Genomic DNA, 23,459 nt, shown 5'->3' with positions numbered 1-23,459 from the left:
AGTCCCTTACTGCCTATGGCTTCACATAAGCGTCTCACAAATGTGGTATTTCGTTCCCTCTGTCCCCCATATAGGATAGGACAAAACCCGTATGACTGGTGACTTGAGCCTGTTTATAGGGTCTCTTAGATAACCCAGCTCTGTAGGGGTTACAGTGTCTCCTGGGTGTAGGTGCGGACATGTAACCTGCAATTAGCTGTCCTGCCGGTCTCTGAAATAAGGCGTAGAGGTCCTTACTCCCTCAGTATTTTGGCTACCGGGATTTTGCACCTCAGAAGGAGGCAGCCTGAGCGGGGCTGGTCCCCTTCTGATATCCTCTCCTTTGCTTCGACTTCCTTCACACTCTCTGTAATACAATTCTGCCTTTGAATGTCTCTTTCCAGGAGCTGCAGCTCTGAGGGCATGCACAGCTCCGTTAACCTTCTATCCTCCTCAAACTCTGGTCTGGAACTGACTGAGCTGAGCCAAGCCAGCAACTGACTAACTTTCCCTACAGACTACCAGTTATATCCATATATGGGGAGTGACCTAATAAATAGGATCAGAAGCTCCCCCTGGTGGTCTGGAGTGTGACATGTGTTGCATGTTTGTGATACCTGGATGCAGTTATCCTTCCTTGCCTCCAAACGTAGCATCACTCTCCCTGAGAGGAAAGCAATACCACTGCGACGACCAGGACATTTGGGCGCCGCACTAACTCCATAGCAGGCCAAGGTGGGACAGAGTACATGAGATGAAAAGAATACCGCAGGCGGGAGTTCCAAGCCATCAGCGACAGAGGAATTAAGTATCGGCCATACTGTCAACACAGTTTTCTTGAGGGGAAAGAAGACGTGGAACCACAAGTTGAGAAAAGGACTCTTGTTAACTGAACTGTAGTACTGAGCTTTGTCGTTGTGAAGGAAAACCAGGTGTGATAGAGGACAAGCGAGTAAAGAGGAAGGAATTGGAACTGTGTGTGGAAAATGCTCCTTATTGTGATAGAAATGTTCTTAAAGTTGTGTACCCAATAGCTACTGTATATAATTCCCAACAAGTTATAGTTTAGTGAACAATTTATTTTTCACTGGTGGTCTTCCTCATTGAACTGTCTTACATCTGGTCCTGGCCAACCAAAGTCATCAGTAACACACAGCCTGCAAGAGCCTAGCACCCCCACAGCACAAGTCCACATACCCAGCCAGAACCCCCACCTTCACGTAACGTACCGGGGCGTAAAAGATCAGTACCTCGCCCACGGCTACTGCCCCATGCCACGTTACAAAGCTATAATGATTATGTCAGCACTCATTCATGGCCACGTCTCTTATTCATCTGCTCCTTACCTAGATGATGACTTGGCCACACAATGCACTTTTAATAGTGTTATCTGACACTCCTCTACTTCATAACATGGAATATACATATGAGAGGCCACCAAACACGGTCAAGCTGTTCTTTGAGCAGATACTGTAGTTGAGGGATGCTCACAATAGGCATTGAGGGTCACATGTAGTGCCCTGGCTGCAGGTTGTGCACCCCTGATTAGGAAGTTAAAATAATGACATCCCATTCATTACAGTGGACCTCTCCATTCCTCGCAGCCAGTGCCAAAATTTACTTTCCTGCGCAAGTGACACTGCCGCGGTGCCTTATGGGATTCGGGGACAGTGGCCGAAAGCCCCAACTGGTGATTATACAGGTCCTTCTCAAAAAATTAGCATATAGTGTTAAATTTCATTATTTACCATAATGTAATGATTACAATTAAACTTTCATATACTATAGATTCATTATCCACCAACTGAAATTTGTCAGGTCTTTTATTGTTTTAATACTGATGATTTTGGCATACAACTCCTGATAACCCAAAAAACCTGTCTCAATAAATTAGCATATCAAGAAAAGGTTCTCTAAATGACCTATTACCCTAATCTTCTGAATCAACTAATTAACTCTAAACACATGCAAAAGATACCTGAGGCTTTTAAAAACTCCCTGCCTGGTTCATTACTCAAAACCCCCATCATGGGTAAGACTAGCGACCTGACAGATGTCAAGAAGGCCATCATTGACACCCTCAAGCAAGAGGGTAAGACCCAGAAATAAATTTCTCAACAAATAGGCTGTTCCCAGAGTGCTGTATCAAGGCACCTCAATGGTAAGTCTGTTGGAAGGAAACAATGTGGCAGAAAACGCTGTACAACGAGAAAAGGTGACCGGACCCTGAGGAAGATTGTGGAGAAGGACCGATTCCAGACCTTGGGGAACCTGAGGAAGCAGTGGACTGAGTCTGGTGTGGAAACATCCAGAGCCACCGTGCACAGGCGTGTGCAGGAAATGGGCTACAGGTGCCGCATTCCCCAGGTAAAGCCACTTTTGAACCATAAACAGCGGCAGAAGCGCCTGACCTGGGCTACAGAGAAGCAGCACTGGACTGTTGCTAAGTGGTCCCAAGTACTTTTTTCTGATGAAAGCAAATTTTGCATGTCATTCGGAAATCAAGGTGCCAGAGTCTGGAGGAAGACTGGGGAGAAGGAAATGCCAAAATGCCTGAAGTCCAGTGTCAAGTACCCACAGTCAGTGATGGTGTGGGGTGCCATGTCAGCTGCTGGTGTTGGTCCACTGTGTTTCATCAAGGGCAGGGTCAATGCAGCTAGCTATCAGGAGATTTTGGAGCACTTCATGGTTCCATCGGCTGAAATGCTTTATGGAGATGAAGATTTCATTTTTCAGCACGACCTGGCACCTGCTCACAGTGCCAAAACCACTGGTAAATGGTTTACTGACCATGGTATTACTGTGCTCAATTGGCCTGCCAACTCTCCTGACCTGAACCCCATAGAGAATCTGTGGGATATTGTGAACAGAAAGTTGAGAGACGCAAGACCCAACACTCTGGATGAGCTTAAGGCCGCTATTGAAGCATCCTGGGCCTCCATAACATCTCAGCAGTGTCACAGGCTGATTGCCTCCATGCCACGCCGCATTGAAGCAGTCATTTCTGCCAAAGGATTCCCGACCAAGTATTGAGTGCATAACTGAACATTATTATTTGATGGTTTTTTTGTTTGGTATTAAAAAACACTTTTATTTGATTGGTCGGGTGAAATATGCTAATTTATTGAGACAGGTTTTTTGGGTTATCAGGAGTTGTATGCCAAAATCATCAGTATTAAAACAATAAAAGACCAGACAAATTTCAGTTGGTGGATAATGAATCTAGAATATATGAAAGTTTAATTGTAATCATTACATTATGGTAAATAATGACATTTAACACTATATGCTAATTTTTTGAGAAGGACCTGTATATATAGATTCCCCTTTTCACATAAAAAGCTTCAAGGAATAAATGGGGCTATAATAATCAACAATAATAATAATAATAATTTAAGAAACATCCTGATGAGGCAACCCTTTCACATTTCTTCTGGTTTTATTACTTAAATTATCATAGAAAATATGCCCAACACCCCACCAAAAAAAAAAAAATCATTATCAATTCCATAATTGAAATTTTACCCCTAAAAGGAAAAGGGCAAATAAATTGTAAGAGATATCGACAAAGTGAACTTTATGATACAATCAACTATTATGTAATTATCTGTTATTTTATAATCTTTAAAATATTTCATTATTTAACATCAAATGTTGAATTGTATTATAGCAATGTATGTAGAGTCAGACGTCTCCTTACCATATACTCTGAGCTGGTAGCTTGTAGAGATAGCAATAGAAGATTCTGGAGGTAATACAGACAGAACATAAATCCCTTCATCAGTGTAGGAGATGTAGTTAATACTCAGGGATCTGTTTTCATATAAATTACATCTTCCTGCGAACTGATTCAAACAACGAATTGGAGGCTGAACATACACTTGTGCACTGTTATAATTCCATTGTACGTAGGATCCTACTGGAACATTCGCATTGAATAATACAAGTTTCCCAAGAGTTCCCGTCACGTTGATGACAGCGGCCACATTACCTGTATAGAAAACACAAGGACATTATACATAAAGTGAGTGACAAAGGGTAATATAACATGGAGAAATAACTCCTGAGAACATAACCATCTCACCTAAGCCCAGTAATAAGACAGTGCCCAATAGTAATAAGAGATTCATCTCAGTGGCTCCAAGGATCTGGAAGAATATCCGACCTTCGAAATCTTGTAATAGTTCCTGTCCTATATTTATAATAACGAACTTCCGTCTTTTGTTTTCTCCACTTTATTATGGAGGTACAGAGTACTGAAATAACCGATGACAAGTATAATAATTTTCTTATCAATCAACAGGTCATTTCGTCTCATTTAGCTCTGTGGGTTTGTACTTTCACCTCACTATGACTGTCCAAGTATAAGAAGTAAGCATCTTAAGGTGGAAAAAGTAGATGTCAACAGTCCTGAAGATAATGAAATACCCATAAAGAAGGTCCCGTGTCAGTGTGATATTTACCTGTAGTAGGTCTGCAGTCTGCTCTCCTCGGTCCTCAGCTGTTCCTGTGACACTCCTTTCTCTTCCAGCTACTCCAATACACTCTAATGTTGCAGTCACCACCGCCTCTCCCATCACTTTACTAAAAGGAAGTTGCAGAGGGGGGTGTAGGACAGATAAAGTCTTAGGCTGCTGTCACACTAGCAGTATTTGGTCAGTATTTTACATCAGTATTTGTAAGCCAAAACCAGGAGTGGGTGATAAATGCAGAAGTGGTGCATATGTTTCTATTATACTTTTCCTCTAATTGTCCCACTCCTGGTTTTGGCTTACAAATACTGATGTAAAATACTGACCAAATACTGCTAGTGTGACGGCAGCCTTACACGATCACTCTGGCACAGTTCTGACCTTCTCTTTGGGTGTTTCATTTTGGTCAGAACTGTGGGTGTGTACTTTTTCCTCTCTATGGAAGCTGTCTATTTATGATTGGACAATGTCATAGTGGGGTGAAAGTACGCGCCCACAGAGCTTAACCAAATGAAAACCTGATTAATTGATAAGAAAATTAGTGTATTTGGCAACAGCAATATCAGTGCCCAGCATCTCCACAACAAAGTTGATAAAAAAAAGATGAAAAACACGTTTTTATTTACATTCTTGCTATTACAGTGCCTTGTGCATGAATGTACAGTGTGACTTGTGGGATACTAAGCCACTCCCCAATCCTGATACAGACTGGGGCTGAAATTCAATCCTGGCATTTGAAATCACACAGGCCCATGTTGTCCCCATCCCCATGAACCAGATGGGATATATTACTAATATTACCCTGGATAGAGGAAAGGAAGATTTTCTACAAGACCAATATTTCTATTGATACCCGTGGCCTGCTGGGGTAAGTGATGGAGTCAGCAACTTTGTGCTCCATTACAACTCTTAACAGTATGGGTGTCTTGAGAACACCGATTCTGTAAACAAGGTAGCAGACAAGGCAGCCCATGACCAGACAGGTCCTTCTGGCCAGTCCGGCCCTGCCCCAATTTTTGCCCATTTACCTTTTCTTTCTCCCCTGGCAGGAGCAGATGTCAGAGGGGTGGTGGCAGTGAGAAAAATTCAGCAGACGCCCAAGACAGCAGGGTGTAGACCAGACCCTGGACTGTCCGCTGTATATGGAACAGTTGGGAGTAGAGATGAGTGGATCGAATTACGAGTCTCTGGTCCAGCATCTGGATCAGTGGCAGCTGGTGGCTGGACGGGAGGCTGCAAATCTCTGACCACCCGGCATCCCCGGGGCAGGTTTTGATTAGCCAGCTGTGTGTCCTGCTCATCTCTAGTTGGGACTTTTGGATTTGTTGTTCATTCAATCACAGCTGTAGCCGCCAGAACATTCTCAACTTTATGTACCTTTACTACTTGACATCTGGCTTTATTGTATCAGGCTGTGTTCACATGTAGCATAAATAATGTGGGTTTTTTTTTCTGCTGTGTCCACACCAACCTGCACAATAACAATCTTCTTCCCCTTAGGCTGGGGTCTCACATGGCGTAAGACAATACGCCACGTATTATACGTCCGTACTACGGCCGTAATACGGAGAAATGTTCCCAAAATAGTGATCCGTAGTCAGGGTGTGTCAGCGTATTTTGCGCATGGCATCCTCCGTATGTAATCCGTATGGCATCCGTACTGCGAGATTTTCGCGCAGGCTTGCAAAACCGACATCTAATGGATTTATGTGCTCAAATGTTCGGGAAAACATATATACAGTATATATATATATATATATATGTCATTGTGACACATATATATATATTCTGTATTTAGATTTCAATCAGCGCGATATCTGTGAACAGCCGGTAATTCAATTGCCGGCTTTTCATTTCTCCTGCACAAACCCGACAGGATATGAGACATGGTTTACATATAGTAAACCAGCTCATATCCCCTTTTTTTTGCATATTCCACATTACTAATGTTAGTAGTGTGTATGTGCAAAATTTCAGCGCTGTAGCTGCTGAAATAAAGGGTTAAATGGCGGAAAAAATTGGCGTGGGCTCCCGCGCAATTTTCTCCGCCAGAATGGTAAAGCCAGTGACTGAGGGCGGATATTAATAGCCAGGAGAGGGTCCATGGTTATTGGCCCCCCCGTGGCTAAAAACATCTGCCCCCAGCCACCCCAGAAAAGGCACATCTGGAAGATGCGCCTATTCTGGCACTTGGCCACTCTCTTCCCACTCCCTGTAGTGGTGGGATATGGGGTAATGAAGGGTTAATGCCACCTTGCTATTGGAAGGTGACATTAAGCCAGATTAATAATGGAGAGGCGTCAATTATGACACCTATCCATTATTAATCCAATTGTTTGAAAGGGTTAAAAAAACACACACACACATGATTAAAAAGGATTTTAATGAAATAAACACAGCGGTTGTTGTAATAATTTATTGTTCTCGCAATCCATTTCCAGGCCCTCGCTTGGCAAAATAATTAACGCACAAGATACATACCTTCTGATGTCAGATCACGTCCCACGAAGTAATCCATCTGAAGGGGTTAACTAATATTACAGGCACAGCTGCGATAAACCACTCGCTCGTGCCTGTAATCCCCCGGGTGCTGAAAGGAAAGCAGGATCTGTACTTACATTGAGTCGCGGTGAGGCGCCCTCTGGTGGATGTTCTCATGAACTGCAGCCTGGGAACTTTTTCCCACGCTCCAGGTCATATGAGGACATCCACCAGGGGGCGCATCACCGCGACTGAAGGAAATGTAGGTCATTGACCTACATTTCATTCATTCGCCGGGGGATTACAGGCACGGAGCACAGCTGCATTTAGCAGGGCTCCTGCCTGTAATATTAGTTAACCCCTTCAGATGGATTACATCGTGGGACGTGATCTGACATCAGAAGGTATGTATATTGTGCGTTTATTATTTTGCCAAGCGAGGGTTTGCAAATGGATTGCGAGAACAATAAATTATTACAACAACCGCTGTGTTTATTTCATTAAAATCCTTTTTAATCATGTGTGTGTGTGTTTTTTTAACCCTTTCCTACAATTGGATTAATAATGGATAGGTGACATAATTGACGCCTCTCCATTATTAATCTGGCTTAATGTCACCTTCCAATAGCAAGGTGGCATTAACCCTTCATTACCCCATATCCCACCGCTACAGGGAGTGGGAAGAGAGTGGCCAAGTGCCAGAATAGGCGCATCTTCCAGATGTGCCTTTTCTGGGGTGGCTGGGGGCAGATGTTTTTAGCCACGGGGGGGGCCAATAACCATGGACCCTCTCCTGGCTATTAATATCTGCCCTCAGTCACTGGCTTTACCACTCTGGCGGAGAAAATTGCGCGGGAGCCCACGCCAATTTTTTCCGCCATTTAACCCTTTATTTTAGCAGCTACAGTGCACAAATTTTGCACATACACACTACTAACATTAGTAGTGTGGAATATGCAAAAAAAATGGGGATATGAGATGGTTTACTGTATGTAAACCATGTCTCATATCCTGTCGGGTTTGTGAAGGAGAAGGAAAAAGCCGGCAATTGAATTACCGACTTTTCACTAACACCGATGCGTATTTCTCGCAAGTCACACTGCAGGTCCGTGTGGAATCCGTATTTTTCTCGCCCCCATAGACTTTCATTGGCGTATTATTTGCGCAATACGCTGACAAACGCAGCATGCTGCGATTTTGTACGGCCGTAGAAAGCCGTATAATACTGAACCGTAATATACGGCTAATAGGAGCAGCCCCATTGAGAATAATTGTGCCGTATGTAATGCGAGTTTTACGGACGTAGTTTCTGCGCTCTTACGTCCGTAAAACTCGCCAGCGTGACGCCGGCCTTATATTGAGTTTCTGGTGCAGATGTGAAGCTGCATTTTAATGTGTTTTTATAGCACAGAAAAGCTTTGATTCTGTACTTAAAAAAGCAACTGCAGTTTTTTTTACATATTTTTTTAGGCTCCAGAGAAAAAAATGCAACAAAAATGCACAGTTCAGCAGAGTCTTTAGATGCACAGTGGGCACAGTTTTCATGAAATTATTCCTACTTTGGATACTTGGATAGTTAAACACAGCAGAATTTCTGTGCAAAAAAAAGACAGCAGAATTTACCCTACATGTGAGCACAGTCTAAATGTCTACGCAAATTGGATGCGATTTCATGAAATCTCTACCCTCAGCGATAAAGATGATGCTGTACTCTGTGGTTTTGGTGCTTTTTTATCTATATGCTTCTATGTGGAGCCTGAAAAAACTAAAGTAAAAAAAGTTGCATTTTTAAGTGCAGAATCAACACTTTTCTGTACTATTAATAAGGCATTTAAAACTTCGGTTTCACATCTGCACCAAAAAAAATGCATCAAATATGGGTGTAGGCTCATAAAAGAAAAGCAGCAAATAAGCAATAATCACAGAAGATTGTTATTGTGTTGTGTGGCGCTGACACCTGCAGAAAAGATGCTGAAAAAAAGCAGTAGAAAAAAATGCAGCATTTACGCCACGTGTGGACACGACCTCAGCGTTACATTTTTATCACTTTTTGTAAGAGTGTAAGGCCGCCGTCACACTAGCGAGTTTTACGGACGTAAGAGAGCATAAAATACGTCCGTAAAATTCGCATTACACACGGCCCAATGAATCTCTATGGCCCAGCTCATATCTGCCGTATATTACGGATCCGTAATATACGGTCTTGTACGGCCGTAGAAAATCGCAGCATGCTGCGTTTGTCACCGTATTGCGCAAAAAAATCGCCAATGAAAGTCTATGGGGGCGAGAAAAATACGGATTCCACACGGACCAGCAGTGTGACTTGCGAGAAATACGCACCGGTGTTAGTGAAAAGCCGGTAAATCAATTGCCGGCTTTTCATTTCTCCTTCACAAACCCGACAGGATATGAGACATGGTTTACATACAGTAAACCATCTCATATCCCCTTTTTTTTGCATATTCCATACTTCTAATGTTAGTAGTGTGTATGTGCAAAATTTGGGTGCTGTAGCTGCTAAAATAAAGGGTTAAATGGCGGAAAAAATTGGCGTGGGCTCCCGCGCAATTTTCTCCGCCAGAGTGGTAAAGCCAGTGACTGAGGGCAGATATTATTAGCCTAGAGAGGGTCCATGGTTATTGGCCCCCCCTGGCTACAAACATCTGCCCCCAGCCACCCCAGAAAAGGCACATCTGTAAGATGCGCCTATTCTGGCACTTGGCCACTCTCTTCCCACTCCCGTGTAGCGGTGGGATATGGGGTAATGAAGGGTTAATGCCACCTTGCTATTATAAGGTGACATTAAGCCAGATTAATAATGGAGAGGCGTCAATTATGACACCTATCCATTATTAATCCAATTGTATGAAAGGGTTAAAAAACACACACACACACACACACACACACACACACACACACATTATTAAAAAGTATTTTAATGAAATAAACACACAGGTTGTTTTAATATTTTATTGCTCTCTCAATCCACCTGAAGACCCTCGCTTGGCAAAATAATAAGCCAACAATATACATACCTTCTGATGAACTGTCACGTCCCACGAAGTAAATCCATCTGAAGGGGTTAAATCATTTTACAGCCAGGAGCTGTGCTAAAGCACTCGCTCGTGCCTGTAAACCCCGGGTGCTGAAAGGAAAGCTGGGTGATCTGTACTTACATTGAGTCGCGGTGAGGCGCCCTCTGCTGGATGTCCTCATGAACTGGAGCCTTGGAAAAGTTCCCATGCTCGAGTTCATATGAGTTCATCCAGCAGAGGGCGCCTCACCGCGACTCAATGTAAGTACAGATCACCCAGCTTTCCTTTCAGCACCCGGGGTTTACAGGCACGAGCGAGTGCTTTAGCACAGCTCCTGGCTGTAAAATGATTTAACCCCTTCAGATGGATTTACTTCGTGGGACGTGACAGTTCATCAGAAGGTATGTATATTGTTGGTTTATTATTTTGCCAAGCGAGGGTCTTCAGGTGGATTGAGAGAGCAATAAAATATTAAAACAACCTGTGTGTTTATTTCATTAAAATACTTTTTAATAATGTGTGTTTTTTAACCCTTTCATACAATTGGATTAATAATGGATAGGTGTCAGAATTGACGCCTCTCCATTATTAATCTGGCTTAATGTCACCTTACAATAGCAAGGTGGCATTAACCCTTCATTACCCCATATCCCACCGCTACACGGGAGTGGGAAGAGAGTGGCCAAGTGCCAGAATAGGCACATCTTACAGATGTGCTTTTTCTGGGGTGGCTGGGGGCAGATGTTTGTAGCCAGGGGGGGCCAATAACCATGGACCCTCTCTAGGCTAATAATATCTGCCCTCAGTCACTGGCTTTACCACTCTGGTGGAGAAAATTGCGCGGGAGCCCACGCCAATTTTTTCCGCCATTTAACCCTTTATTTTAGCAGCTACAGCACCCAAATTTTGCACATACACACTACTAACATTAGTAGTGTGGAATATGCAAAAAAAAGGGGATATGAGATGGTTTACTGTATGTAAACCATGTCTCATATCCTGTCGGCTTTGGGAAGGAGAAATGAAAAGCCGGCAATTGAATTACCGGCTTTTCACATATATCGCGCTGAATTAAATATAAATACAGAATATATATATATGTGTTTCAATGACATATATATATGTAGCGCCCCCACTGCCGCAGGGCCGAGGGGTACCCGGTACCGGGCCTCTGAGTCTCTGCTCTGGGGTTGTCACGGTGGCTAGGCCCGGTCCGTGACCCTGCTGAGGGGCGTACAGTGAATAATAGATATGGATGGTGGTAGTGGTGGTGGTGGTGCGGTGCAGTAAATAACGAGGACACCAGGTTGCAGTCTCTTTACCTCTTTACTGAAGATCTCTGGGTCCTCAGTCCGGAATCCAGATAACCAGGCTGCGCAAGTCCGGCCGGTCCAATGGCACCTCCAGAGTTCTCTTAACAGGTGGAAATCTGTGCCTTCCTTCTAGCGCTAGGTGTTGCGGTCCTTCCCTGCTGTGCTTACGGAAAGTCCCCACAACTGTTGTGTCCGTTTCTTAAGTTCCCTCACAACTCGATTAGATGATGTTCTGCTAATCCTCCGTCCCTCCCTGATGTTGCGGTTAGGACGGCACCCATATGACGGGTAGGCTCGGAGCTCTTCCGGGACCCTAGAGTCGCCCCTCTCCACAAGTTGCCCCCCAAGACTGCATAGGTGATTTGGGTGAGACAGCCCACCTTAGACTGACTGTCCTGCCGTTGGTTTAGAGTATTGCCTGAAGCTGAATATTGTAATACTCCCTCGGCGTTCCGGCCGCCGTTTGTGCGCCTCAGTAGGATGTTGCCTCGGTCTCACAGCACGACTCCTACTGGTATTCTCCTTCTTGCTTTGATCTCGTTTCTCAATCAGCACAATCTATCTCGCTTCTAATCCTTCCTTGGGCACCGCCGCTATGCTGAGCAGGCACGGTCCAGTTACATTCCTTCTTGTAGCCAGGCCTCTGTCAGGATCCCACCCCTGACAGGAACCCTACCGAATCTTCTCCCACAACACCCCCTGCCACAAGGTGTTGCCTGGTTCCAACCCAGTCAGCTTTCTGCACTAACTTCCTGCCTGACCCCCAGATTACCCACAATGGTGGGGAGTGGCCTAATGAATAGAACCCTTAGCTCCCCCTGGAGGCCCGACTGTGAAATGTATTGGTGTCTGTGATACCTGGTCAGATGAACTCCTTCAGTGCCATCAGACGTACCATAGCTCCCCTTAGTGGCGGAGCCACAGTACTGCAACGACCAGGACTCTGGGGCGCTGCACTCCCCCCCCCCGGTTAAATCCAGTACTCCTGGACTGGGAAGAAAACAACAATACAGGTTAGCAAAAAGACATACAATTTTGATGAGTGCAATAACAATAAGTATACTTGAACAGGGCTTCCCTTTATGGGAGGTGAGGACACTTGAACGTTACAAACATGGTTAAATACTTTTAAATAACTTTTCTATAAATAACTCTCTTTACCCAACCGGGTATTCTACTAAGTGCAAAAATTTTTAGACATTAATTCAACGTTGCCTTTAAGGATGTACACTCTGAATCCACTAAAGACCTTCTTATAACACACTATAAGGCAATTAACTTCATTCCCCTTCTTTAAATCTGCAGGACCGCCTGTCCTAACAGCTCCAGACCTACTGCCTCTCCTTTCTTTACAGGACCGCCCCTTTCAGCCCGGGCCTACTGCCTTTTCAACTACTATACACAGTATAGAACATAACATTTACCTTCAGTTTGAAATCACTGAGCCATCTCTATCTGGCTCCTAAGAGGACTCACCACTACCCCCTACAGGTTCACTTCCTGTCCTCGTTCTTCCATCAACATTATCAAACAGTTTTCACATTTAACTAGTTAGGTACATTTAACGTGTTCACATCAACATTATTACTTTCTTTTTCCAAGACATTATTGCCACCCAACTGTCTTAAGGCAATACGGTTCATCAACGCAATACGTGAACATCCCCTTTAAGAGGGGACCAAGTCTTTATGAGGTAGCACATCTTCTCAAGCTACCAGTCCATATTCAGCAAAAGCTCCGGTGTGGTATCTTCGCAAAGAGTCTCTCTTTAAGTAAAACCAGTAGGGAGCACCTTTAATAAGGTGCGAACTATTTACAAACAGTTTGTATCATGCACTGTTCATGATGGCGGCAGTTCCTGATAACAGGGGAAGGTAGGAAAAGCAAACAAAACAATAGGGATCCCGGGTCAACAAAGGGATCCCTTTAAGAGTTAACCCTCAACGGGTTTAGCAGCAAAACAGTAGAACAATAACTATTTACATTTATTAAAGCATTCCTGCTTACTTAATCTTGTAGTGTAGGGGATGGTCTTTGGTTCCCGGCCGATGCAGCACCTGTGCTGGTAGTTGGTCTCTCAGATGCCATCAGATCAGCCGGTGTCTGGATTTGAAGGCTAACCCTGCTTGCAAGTTCAGCAGCCGCTACAAGGCGTACGGTGGTGACAGTAACAAGATCTGGCAATTCTGGATCAGTCATGATCGGGGCAACAGGCGACGCTCCCTCAGGCTCACACCGGTGTACGTTCCGAGCGCACCATCCTTGTGCATTCCGGTGGCGAGTGTAAGTCACCTGATCCCCCCTTTGCAATGGGTCACCATCTCGACTGCAGCAGGGAGTTTTCACGTTGTAACTAGTAACAAAGACATCAGTTGGTAGCCCCGGTTCCTGTATGGAGCCCCATCCCCTCTTCGGGTGGTAGGCCAGCACAGTTCCCCTCTTTACCACGTCTTTCCTGCCGTGCGCAGACTTCCTACGTTGTGTGTCATGTTGTTCGGTCTCGTCTCGATCTTTCCAGTGTTGTATTAGACATTGCTTATACTGTTCCCAGGTAAGTACCGCAAGGGTGAGGCTCTCCCCCGGAGCTCCATACGGCTCATTCCAGGGGGTGTCCCACCGGAGGATCACCCCGTCCGGGCCTACATTTATGGGTTCCCCCATCTTGGTCGGTAGTGGAGGTAACAGTTTCCCCATCGCGTCGGGGGTGAGGACTACCCGCTCCACTGAGAAGAAACGGTTATTGTTGCTGGGGTGAGGAGCGGTCACAGGAGCGGGATCGGTCAGGGGAGCCGGATCGGTCGGGAGAGCAGAATCGGCCGGGGGAGTAGGGGTGCCGTCCATACCTGCGCCTGTTGTGATTCCACCGATGTCGCTCCGGTCCGTTGACAAGGACACTGGAATCGGCTGCAGCCCGGAACGCGGCTCTTCCGGAGTGGTCTCTGGATGTGGCTCCGCCCTCCATGGCTCCGTGGCTGGGATAGGTAAGCTCGGCTCCTCCACTGGCGGCTCCAAGGAGTTCAGGTCCTTCACCGGCGGTGGACGCAAGTCCGTCTCTGATGGGCAGGGGCAGGCCAAGATCACCTCGCTGTGGCTCGGGCACTTGCTGCTCATCGTCGCTGTCGGGCATTCAGCGGCAACGCATGCACCTGGCTCCGCCATTTCTCCGAGGTCGGGCTCCTCCTTCACCTCGTTCCCGCCGTTGCAAGTCAGGGGGCGGTTCTCCTCGGCTGCTGGGTAAGTCGTCCTCTCGCAGCAGGAGTCGGAGGGGGCGGTCGCTACTTCTGGCGCCGCTTTGGTAGTCTCCTCCCATGGCACGCCCCTCTTCTTCCTCCGCGCTCCCTGAGACGCTGCAATGGCGGCGACTTTTGGCGGGAACTTTTGGCGGTAAATGACAACACACAGTCTTTGCAATAAAGTACAGTCCAAGCACAATAAATCACAGTTCCAAGGCACACATGACCTGATTCTTCAGGCTTAAGTAGATCCTGTTCGTGACACCAAGTTGTAGCGCCCCCACTGCCGCAGGGCCGAGGGGTACCCGGTACAGGGCCTCTGAGTCTCTGCTCTGGGGTTGTCACGGTGGCTAGGCCCGGTCCGTGACCCTGCCGAGGGGCGTACAGTGAATAATAGATATGGATGGTGGTAGTGGTGGTGGTGGTGCGGTGCAGTAAATAACGAGGACACCAGGTTGCAGTCTCTTTACCTCTTTACTGAAGATCTCTGGGTCCTCAGTCCGGAATCCAGATAACCAGGCTGCGCAAGTCCGGCCGGTCCAATGGCACCTCCAGAGTTCTCTTAACAGGTGGAAATCTGTGCCTTCCTTCTAGCGCTAGGTGTTGCGGTCCTTCCCTGCTGTGCTTACGGAAAGTCCCCACAACTGTTGTGTCCGTTTCTTAAGTTCCCTCACAACTCGATTAGATGATGTTCTGCTAATCCTCCGTCCCTCCCTGATGTTGCGGTTAGGACGGCACCCGTATGACGGGTAGGCTCGGAGCTCTTCCGGGACCCTAGAGTCGCCCCTCTCCACAAGTTGCCCCCCAAGACTGCATAGGTGATTTGGGTGAGACAGCCCGCCTTAGACTGACTGTCCTGCCGTTGGTTTAGAGTATTGCCTGAAGCTGAATATTGTAATACTCCCTCGGCGTTCCGGCCGCCGTTTGTGCGCCTCAGTAGGATGTTGCCTCGGTCTCACAGCACGACTCCTACTGGTATTCTCCTTCTTGCTTTGATCTCGTTTCTCACTCAGCACAATCTATCTCGCTTCTAATCCTTCCTTGGGCACCGCCGCTATGCTGAGCAGGCACGGTCCCGTTACATTCCTTCTTGTAGCCAGGCCTCTGTCAGGATCCCACCCCTGACAGGAACCCTACCGAATCTTCTCCCACAACACCCCCTGCCACAAGGTGTTGCCTGGTTCCAACCCAGTCAGCTTTCTGCACTAACTTCCTGCCTGACCCCCAGTTTACCCACAATGGTGGGGAGTGGCCTAATGAATAGAACCCTTAGCTCCCCCTGGAGGCCCGACTGTGAAATGTATTGGTGTCTGTGATACCTGGTCAGATGAACTCCTTCAGTGCCATCAGACGTACCATAGCTCCCCTTAGTGGCGGAGCCACAGTACTGCAACGACCAGGACTCTGGGGCGCTGCATATATATATATATATATATATATATATATATATATATATATATATATATACTGTATATATGTTTTAATGAACATTTGAGCACATAAATCCATTAGATGTCGGTTTTGCAAGCCTGCGAGAAAATATCGCAGTACGGAAGCCATACGGATTACATACGGAGGATGCCATGTGCAAAATATGCTGACACACCCTGCCTACGGATGACATACGGACCACTATTTTGGGGACTTTTCTGCGTATTACGGCCGTAAAAAACGGACCGTATTTACATACGCTGAGTGTGAGGCCGGCCTAAGAGAGGAGAGAAAAAGTATCAATCACGCCATTTTTTATTATGCCCTTTACCAATCCCCATAAATAATCTGATTGCTGTGTTGTGCAGATCGCTATGATTACAGTAACATCAAATATGTCCATTTTATTTGCTGATTTGTGATGTTTATTATATAATAAAAAAAAATAATTAAAACTGACATTATTGTGTTTTTTTTATTATTCTTTAGTAATTTTATAGGAAGAAAATACACAGACAGAAAAATTCACTGCTATGTTCAGATGTATCTCTATGTAATCTGCCTGTGGACGCAGAGCTGCAATATAGATCAAGTATACAAAATTCTCCCAGTGGCTTCCCCAAAGCCTGTGGCTCACTAGCTTTAGCTCCTGCCTGTAATATTGAGGCTATGTGCACACGTTCAGGATTTTTCGCATTTTTTTCGTGTTTTTTCGCTATAAAAACTCAACAAAAACGCATAAAACGCATACATATGCATTCTATCATTTAGAATGCATTCTGCAATTTTTGTGCACATGATGCGTTTTTTTCTGCAAAAAAGACGCATCGCGGTAAAAAAAGCAGCATGTTCATTAATTTTGCTGATTTTTTTGCATTTTTCCCGCTATTTAGTGCATTGGGAAAAAACGCGAAAAAAATGAGTAAAAACCGCATAAAATCCACGAAAAAAATGCATGCGGATTTTTGGAAGAAATGTTCGTTTTTTGTCAGGAAATTTCTGCAAGAATTTCTGAAGGTGTGCACATACCCTGAAGGTTGTGGGTTTAAGACCTGGGAAGACTTACAAAAAAAAAAAAAAAGTAATTTTTGCAATTACTTTTTATTATTTTTCATAGTTTTATAAGAAGAAAAAAATGACTTTTTCTTCACCTCAGTATACAAAGTACAATTAAATACATTGCTGTATACAATGTACATGTATAATCTGATTCTGAGTTCACGGCCTGCAGTAAATCTCAAAAGTACCAAAAAAAAGCTGCTGCCAGAGAACACGAAGATGCAAATTCAAGTCCTGGGGAGACCCAATCAGAGGAGGGTCCCTGCTCCAGAAAGAGAAACTATGGGTAGTGATGAAGATGTCAGAGAATGGTGAGTATTAGAAGCCCTGACCTGGCGGGATGGAACTCTGAAATTGGGACAGTCCCGCTGAGTCATAGCAATTTTGCAATGGATTTTTGGAATTTACTTTTATGGTGGGGATACGAATATCACCCAGCTGTCAACAATCTGTGATGAAACTTACACAGTCGCAGCTCTCTGGCGCCCCCTTACCCTCAGATCAGTCAGGGAACTGCACCTAGGGGAAATAGTCACCGGAGAGTCTGCCCTGTCACATACTGGTTATGGGGGCACTCTGCAGTGAGGGTGGTATATATATCCCCAGTTCCAGGCCGGTAATATATACCTATATAAATCAGGATCCCCCAATAACACCAGAACAGTATGTGATGGAAAGTCCTTACTGAGAGCTGGAAGAGCCGGGAAAAATATGCAGACAACTCCTTTCATCAAGCTGAGACTAAAGTTTATTTGGAGATTCGCAGCAGAACAGCACATGGATAGTCAGTGAAATAAAGCATGCAGGCACGAACAGAAGTCCAGACAAAGTGACGCTGGGACATCTGGCGGTGGTCTGGCCCTAGCCTGGCTATGGTGTGGCACGGCGGCAGAATGGCGATGGAATGGCCATGTTGTGGCATGGCAGCATGTTATCGATGTAGTGGCCATGTTGTGGCACGTTAGCAGGTTGGCAATGTAATTGCCCTGAACAACAGTAACAGGGGCTTTTTATACGTGATATAGACAAAGACGGAACATTGCTGCAAAAAAGGGCGTATCTATGCATGATAACATCACACTGTGTAGAAAATATATTCACATTCACGGACAAAACAATGGTAAAATGTAATGACTTTGAGACTCTTTACGCCAAACTCCATTAGAACTCGTAAATTTCCATGTTCCTCTACTGTCATTGTTCACTTAATACACTTATTTATTATCATATGTTTACCCTTTTTCTATTCTCTTTTTGCCCTGCAGCTGATCCAATTAACCCATGTGTATGTCCACTATACCTGCTAATTGCTATGATCTCATCTTGTGTCTCCAATCTATCTATGACTTTCAGAAGTACATCTTAGAATTAGCTGGTTTCTAACTTTGCACAAGATGGCTGCTAGAGCCAACATAACTGTTCAGTATATTATGACTGACCATTCTCTTACAGTATGCTGCCACCAGTTCCTCGTTAGCTATAAGCCTGTTCTGTTAACAAGTTTATATCGGGTCAGAAACCAACCTCAGGTAGCGTATAAGTACTAGCCGAACTCACGGACGTGGGAAATCAGGTGATGAGATAAAAGAACAGCCCAAAATTAATTGATATTTGAATTGCCGAAAGGCGCACTAGAAACTATAAATATATACAGAATATTATACAGATAATACAGCCAGAGGTACAGATAAAAAGTAGGGTACAGGTTGGGGATAGCAGTTAGCTGTAGGTGTCAAGTTACTGCGTCTTATAGCATGTGGGCCCTAGGGAAGCACAGAGTCTACAGGTACCTCCTTAGTTTCTGGTTCGTCTCCACACGTGACGCGACATGGCCTCCATGGGAGAACGAAGACAGGGCTAAAAATGTGTAGCTAGCTTTTAATCCTTTGAGCGCCCCCTCCCATATTTGCCACCACCCCTCTGGGTTGGGCTGAATTCTCCTCCCTTTACCTCCTAGCCGAAGTAATTCCCAATATCTAGGATGGGTCATAACTTCTCAGGGGGAAGTCCAAACAGGATGACTGATGTCTCAACAGATTCGTTGGGGCTGGACCAATACAGAGTCCAAATTCAGGGTAGCGAAGTGGTTCTGGAGAGCCAGTCTTGATAGCTTGGAATCCAGAACCGCTAGAGCAATGTGAGACGCAGGTGTACGTGCAGGGGGCTCCCAGGATTCTGGTGGTATATCGGACATATCCCTGAGATTCACGGCACTTTCATAATTCATCTCTAGATGTCGGTGACGCTGGGTCTGGCTTTCATGGTACTCTCATGATTCATCATTATCTAGGTGGCAGTTACATTTGGTCTAGTGTTTGCTTTGAAATAGGCAGACTTGCACAAAAGACAGCGGGAGGGGGGACCTATCTCTGCTCCTCCCTACCTTCAATAACACGTGGCCTCTATTTCTCTGGCTAAATGGCAAAAGCCTGCTCTGGTGGGAATCTGTGTGCTTGCCAAGGGTGGGGGACACATTTCAGGAGAGGAGGGAGATCCCTAGATAAGATAATGGGCCTGAATTTATAAATCCAAGATGGAGTCTCCCTCGTCCCTCACATGTATGCATTGTATGAAAAGAATTACTTAGTAGCATAATTATCAAGCCAGTATGATTATGTTGATATCAAACGTTCATTCAACGTGATTTATTCAACTCATGGTTTTGCAAAACGTTTGGCGTTTTCATGCCAGTTTCACCCAGCAAAGTGGGCCGAACTGGGGTATAACTTGCACCAGCTTACACCAGAAATACAGCTCTGGCAAAAATTAAGAGGCCACTGCAAAATGCTCAGTTTGTCTGATTTTTCTCTTTATAGGTATATTTTTGAGTAAAATGTAATCTGTTCTTTTATTCTATAAATTTCTGACAACATGTCTCCGAATTTCCAAGCAATAAATTTTGTATTTTTTTCTGACAAAGAAAAATGGTCAAAATTAAAAAAACAACAACAACAGTGCTTTCAGACCTCAAATAATGCAAAGAAAACAAGTTCATAATCATTTAGACACAACAATACTAATGTTTTAACTCAGGAAAGGTTCAGAAATCAATATTTTGTGGAATAACCATGATTTTTAATCACTGCTTCCATGCGTCTTGGCATGCTTTCCACCAGTCTTTCATACTGCTTTTGGTGCAAAAATGTAAGCAGTTCTTCTTTGTTTGGTGGCTTGTGACTATCCATCATCCTCTTGATTACATTACAGAGGTTTTCAATGGGGTTCAGGTCTGGAGATTAGGCTGCCCATGACAGGTTTTGATGTGGTGGTATCTTAATTTTTGGCAGAGCTGTAATACTCCAGTTATTGACAGGAGAAACATTGGTGGCGAAGTATATTGTACTTTCAGATACATGTGCTTCTCATTCGAACACACTCCCTCATCAAGACCGGCTTAAACAACGCAGGTCTTGAGGAATTAGGGCCATGAACTTAGGCTTGGAGTATGATGGTAACCTTGACAGTGGGGACCAGAGGCATAGCTAGGGTTTCAACTTAGGGGGGGCGAAACATCTGAGTGGGCCCCTAACCAGCTAACCCTGATTACAGCTACGGTTGCGCACTCTAATTGTGAATATAGAGGAACCTCAGAATATGACCGCGCTGTTATTGAAAATAAATCTATATACAAAAACGAACATTGACTTTACCGCCATATTGTGACCATATGCAACTTTGATGGTCACAATATTCTGAGTGCCCCTATAAAATTGATGCTTAAGTGCCCACTTAACATTTAATAATGTCCCCTAAGTTGCCCCCATGTACTGCTCCATTATACACAGTATGGTGAGCTCAAAGCTTCCATATACACAGTATAAGGCCCCCACAGCTCCCCTATACACAGTATGATGATTCTATAACTCCCCTATACACCGTATGATGTTCCCACTGCTCCCCTTTACACAGTATGATGTTCCCACTGCTCCCCTCTACACAGTATGATCCAACTGCTCCCCTATAGACAGTATTATTATTATTATTATTATTATTATTATTTATTGTTATAGCGCCATTTATTCCATGGCGCTTTACAAGTGAGGAGGGGTATACATAATAAAAGCAAGTACAATAATCTTAAACAATACAAGTCATAACTGGTACAGGAGGAGTGAGGACCCTGCCCGCGAAGGCTCACAATCTACAAGGGATGGGCGAGAATACAGTAGGTGAGGATAGAGCTGATCGTGCAGCGGTTGGTTGATCAGTGGTTACTGCAGGTTGTAGGCTTGTCGGAAGAGGTGGGTCTTCAGATTCTTTTTGAAGATACTGATGGTAGGCGAGAGTCTGATGTGTTGTGGTAGAAGGTTCCAGAGTAGGGGTGATACGCGAGAGAAATCTTGTATACGATTGTGGGAAGAGGAGATAAGAGGGGAGTAGAGAAGGAGATCTTGTGAGGATCGGAGGTTGCGTGTAGGTAAGTACCGGGAGACGAGGTCACAGATGTATGGAGGAGACAGGTTGTGGATGGCTTTGTATGTCATCGTTAGGGTTTTGTACTGGAGTCTCTGGGCAATGGGGAGCCAGTGAAGGGATTGACAGAGGGGAGAGGCCGGAGAATAGCGGGGGGACAGGTGGATTAGTCGGGCAGCAGAGTTTAGAATAGATTGGAGGGGTGCGAGAGTGTTCGAGGGGAGGCCACAGAGCAGGAGGTTGCAGTAGTCGAGGCGAGAGATGATGAGGGCATGGACTAGGGTTTTTGCAGATTCTTGGTTGAGGAATGAACGGATTCATGAAATATTTTTGAGTTGAAGTCGGCAGGAAGTGGAAAGGGCTTGGATATGTGGTTTGAAGGAGAGATCAGCGTCAAGGATTACCCCGAGGCAGCGAGCTTGTGGGACTGGGGAGAGTGGGCAGCCATTTACTGTAATGGATAGGTTCGTTGGGGGGGTCGCGTGAGATGGGGGAAAGATGATGAATTCTGTTTTGTCCATGTTAAGTTTGAGAAATCTAGCGGAGAAGAAGGATGAAATAGTGGACAGACATTGAGGGATTCTGGTTAGTAGGGAGGTGATATCTTGTCCAGAGATGTAGATCTGTGTGTCATCAGCATCAGTATGAGCCCAATGCTCCCCTATGCACAGTATAATGCTGACAGAACTCCACTATAGAAAGTATAATGCCCCCCAGAGCTCCCCTATATACAATGTAATGTGCCAACAGCTCCCATATGCACAATATGCCTTCATAGTTCCCTATACACAGTATGATGGGCCTGCAGCTCCTGTCAAACAGTATGAGGTCCCCCACAGTTCCCCTGTACACAGTATGATGGGCCCACAGCTTCCTTATACACAGTATGATGGGCCCACAGCTCCTTTATACACAGTATGATGGGCCCACAGCTCCCTTATACACAGTATGATGGGCCCACAGCTCCCTTGTACACAGAATGATGGGCCCGCAGCTCCCTTATACACAGTATGATGGGCCTGCAGCTCCCTTATACACAGTATGATGGCCCCACAGCTCCCTTGTACACAGTATGATGGGCCCACAGCTCCCTTATACACAGTATGATGGGCCCGCAGCTCCCTTATACACAGTATGATGGGCCCGCAGCTCCCTTATACACACTATGATGGGCCCGCAGCTCCCTTATACACAGTATGATGATCCCACGGCTCCCCTATACACAGTATGATCTCACAGCTCCCCTATACACAGTATGATGGGCCCGCAGCTCCCTTATACACAGTATGATTGGCCCGCAGCTCCCTTATACACAGTATGATGGGCTTGCAGCTCCCTTATGCACAGTATGATGGGCTTGCAGCTTCCTTATACACAGTATGATGGGCCCACAGCTCCCTTATACACAGTATGATGGGCCCGCAGCTTCCTTAAACACAGTATGATGAGCCCGCAGCTCCCTTATACACAGTATGATGGGCTTGCAGCTCCCTTATACACAGTATGATGGGCCCGCAGCTCCCTTATACATAGTATGATTGGCCCGCAGCTCCCGTATATACAGTATGATGGGCCCGCAGCTCCCTTATGCATAGTATGATTGGCCCGCAGCTCCCATATACACAGCATGATGGGCCCACAGCTCCCTTATACACAGTATGATGGGCTTGCAGCTCCCTTATACACAGTATGATGGGCTTGCAGCTCCCTTATACACAGTATGATGGGCTTGCAGCTCCCTTATACACAGTATGATGGGCCCGCAGCTCCCTTATACATAGTATGATTGGCCCGCAGCTCCCGTATATACAGTGATGGGCCCGCAGCTCCCTTATGCATAGTATGATTGGCCCGCAGCTCCCATATACATAGTATGATGGGTCCACAGCTGCCTTATACACAGTATGATGGGCCCGCAACTCCCATATACACAGTATGATGGGCTTGCAGCTCCCTTATACACAGTATGATGGGCCCGCAGCTCCCGTATACACAGTATGATGGGCCCGCAGCTCCCTTATACACAGTATGATGGGCCCGCAG

The 23,459-nt window shown here is 45.4% G+C and overlaps 1 protein-coding gene across 2 annotated transcripts in view; it reads right to left on the bottom strand.

Moving 5' to 3' along the window:
- LOC143770336 (cell adhesion molecule CEACAM5-like) overlaps nucleotides 1–23,459 on the bottom strand; it is a 121,052-nt gene that overhangs the window by 35,587 nt on the left and 62,006 nt on the right. The window contains exons 1-2 of one of the 2 annotated variants that reach the window (XM_077259862.1): nucleotides 4,064–4,143; nucleotides 3,680–3,970 (exon numbers count right to left, since the gene is read on the bottom strand). The exons of the other annotated variant lie outside the window; for it this stretch is intronic. Of the exons in view, the coding sequence (XP_077115977.1) occupies nucleotides 3,680–3,970; nucleotides 4,064–4,109 (337 nt within the window). The 5' untranslated portion in view covers nucleotides 4,110–4,143. Of the gene's footprint in view, nucleotides 1–3,679; nucleotides 3,971–4,063; nucleotides 4,144–23,459 lie in introns of those variants that run through there. 2 annotated transcript variants of the gene reach the window in all.

Source organism: Ranitomeya variabilis, chromosome 4, assembly GCF_051348905.1.
Source record: "Ranitomeya variabilis isolate aRanVar5 chromosome 4, aRanVar5.hap1, whole genome shotgun sequence".
Lineage (NCBI taxonomy): Eukaryota > Metazoa > Chordata > Amphibia > Anura > Dendrobatidae > Ranitomeya > Ranitomeya variabilis.
The sequence above is the reverse complement of the archived record's forward strand: the minus strand, read 5'-3'. Positions and strand labels throughout refer to the sequence as shown.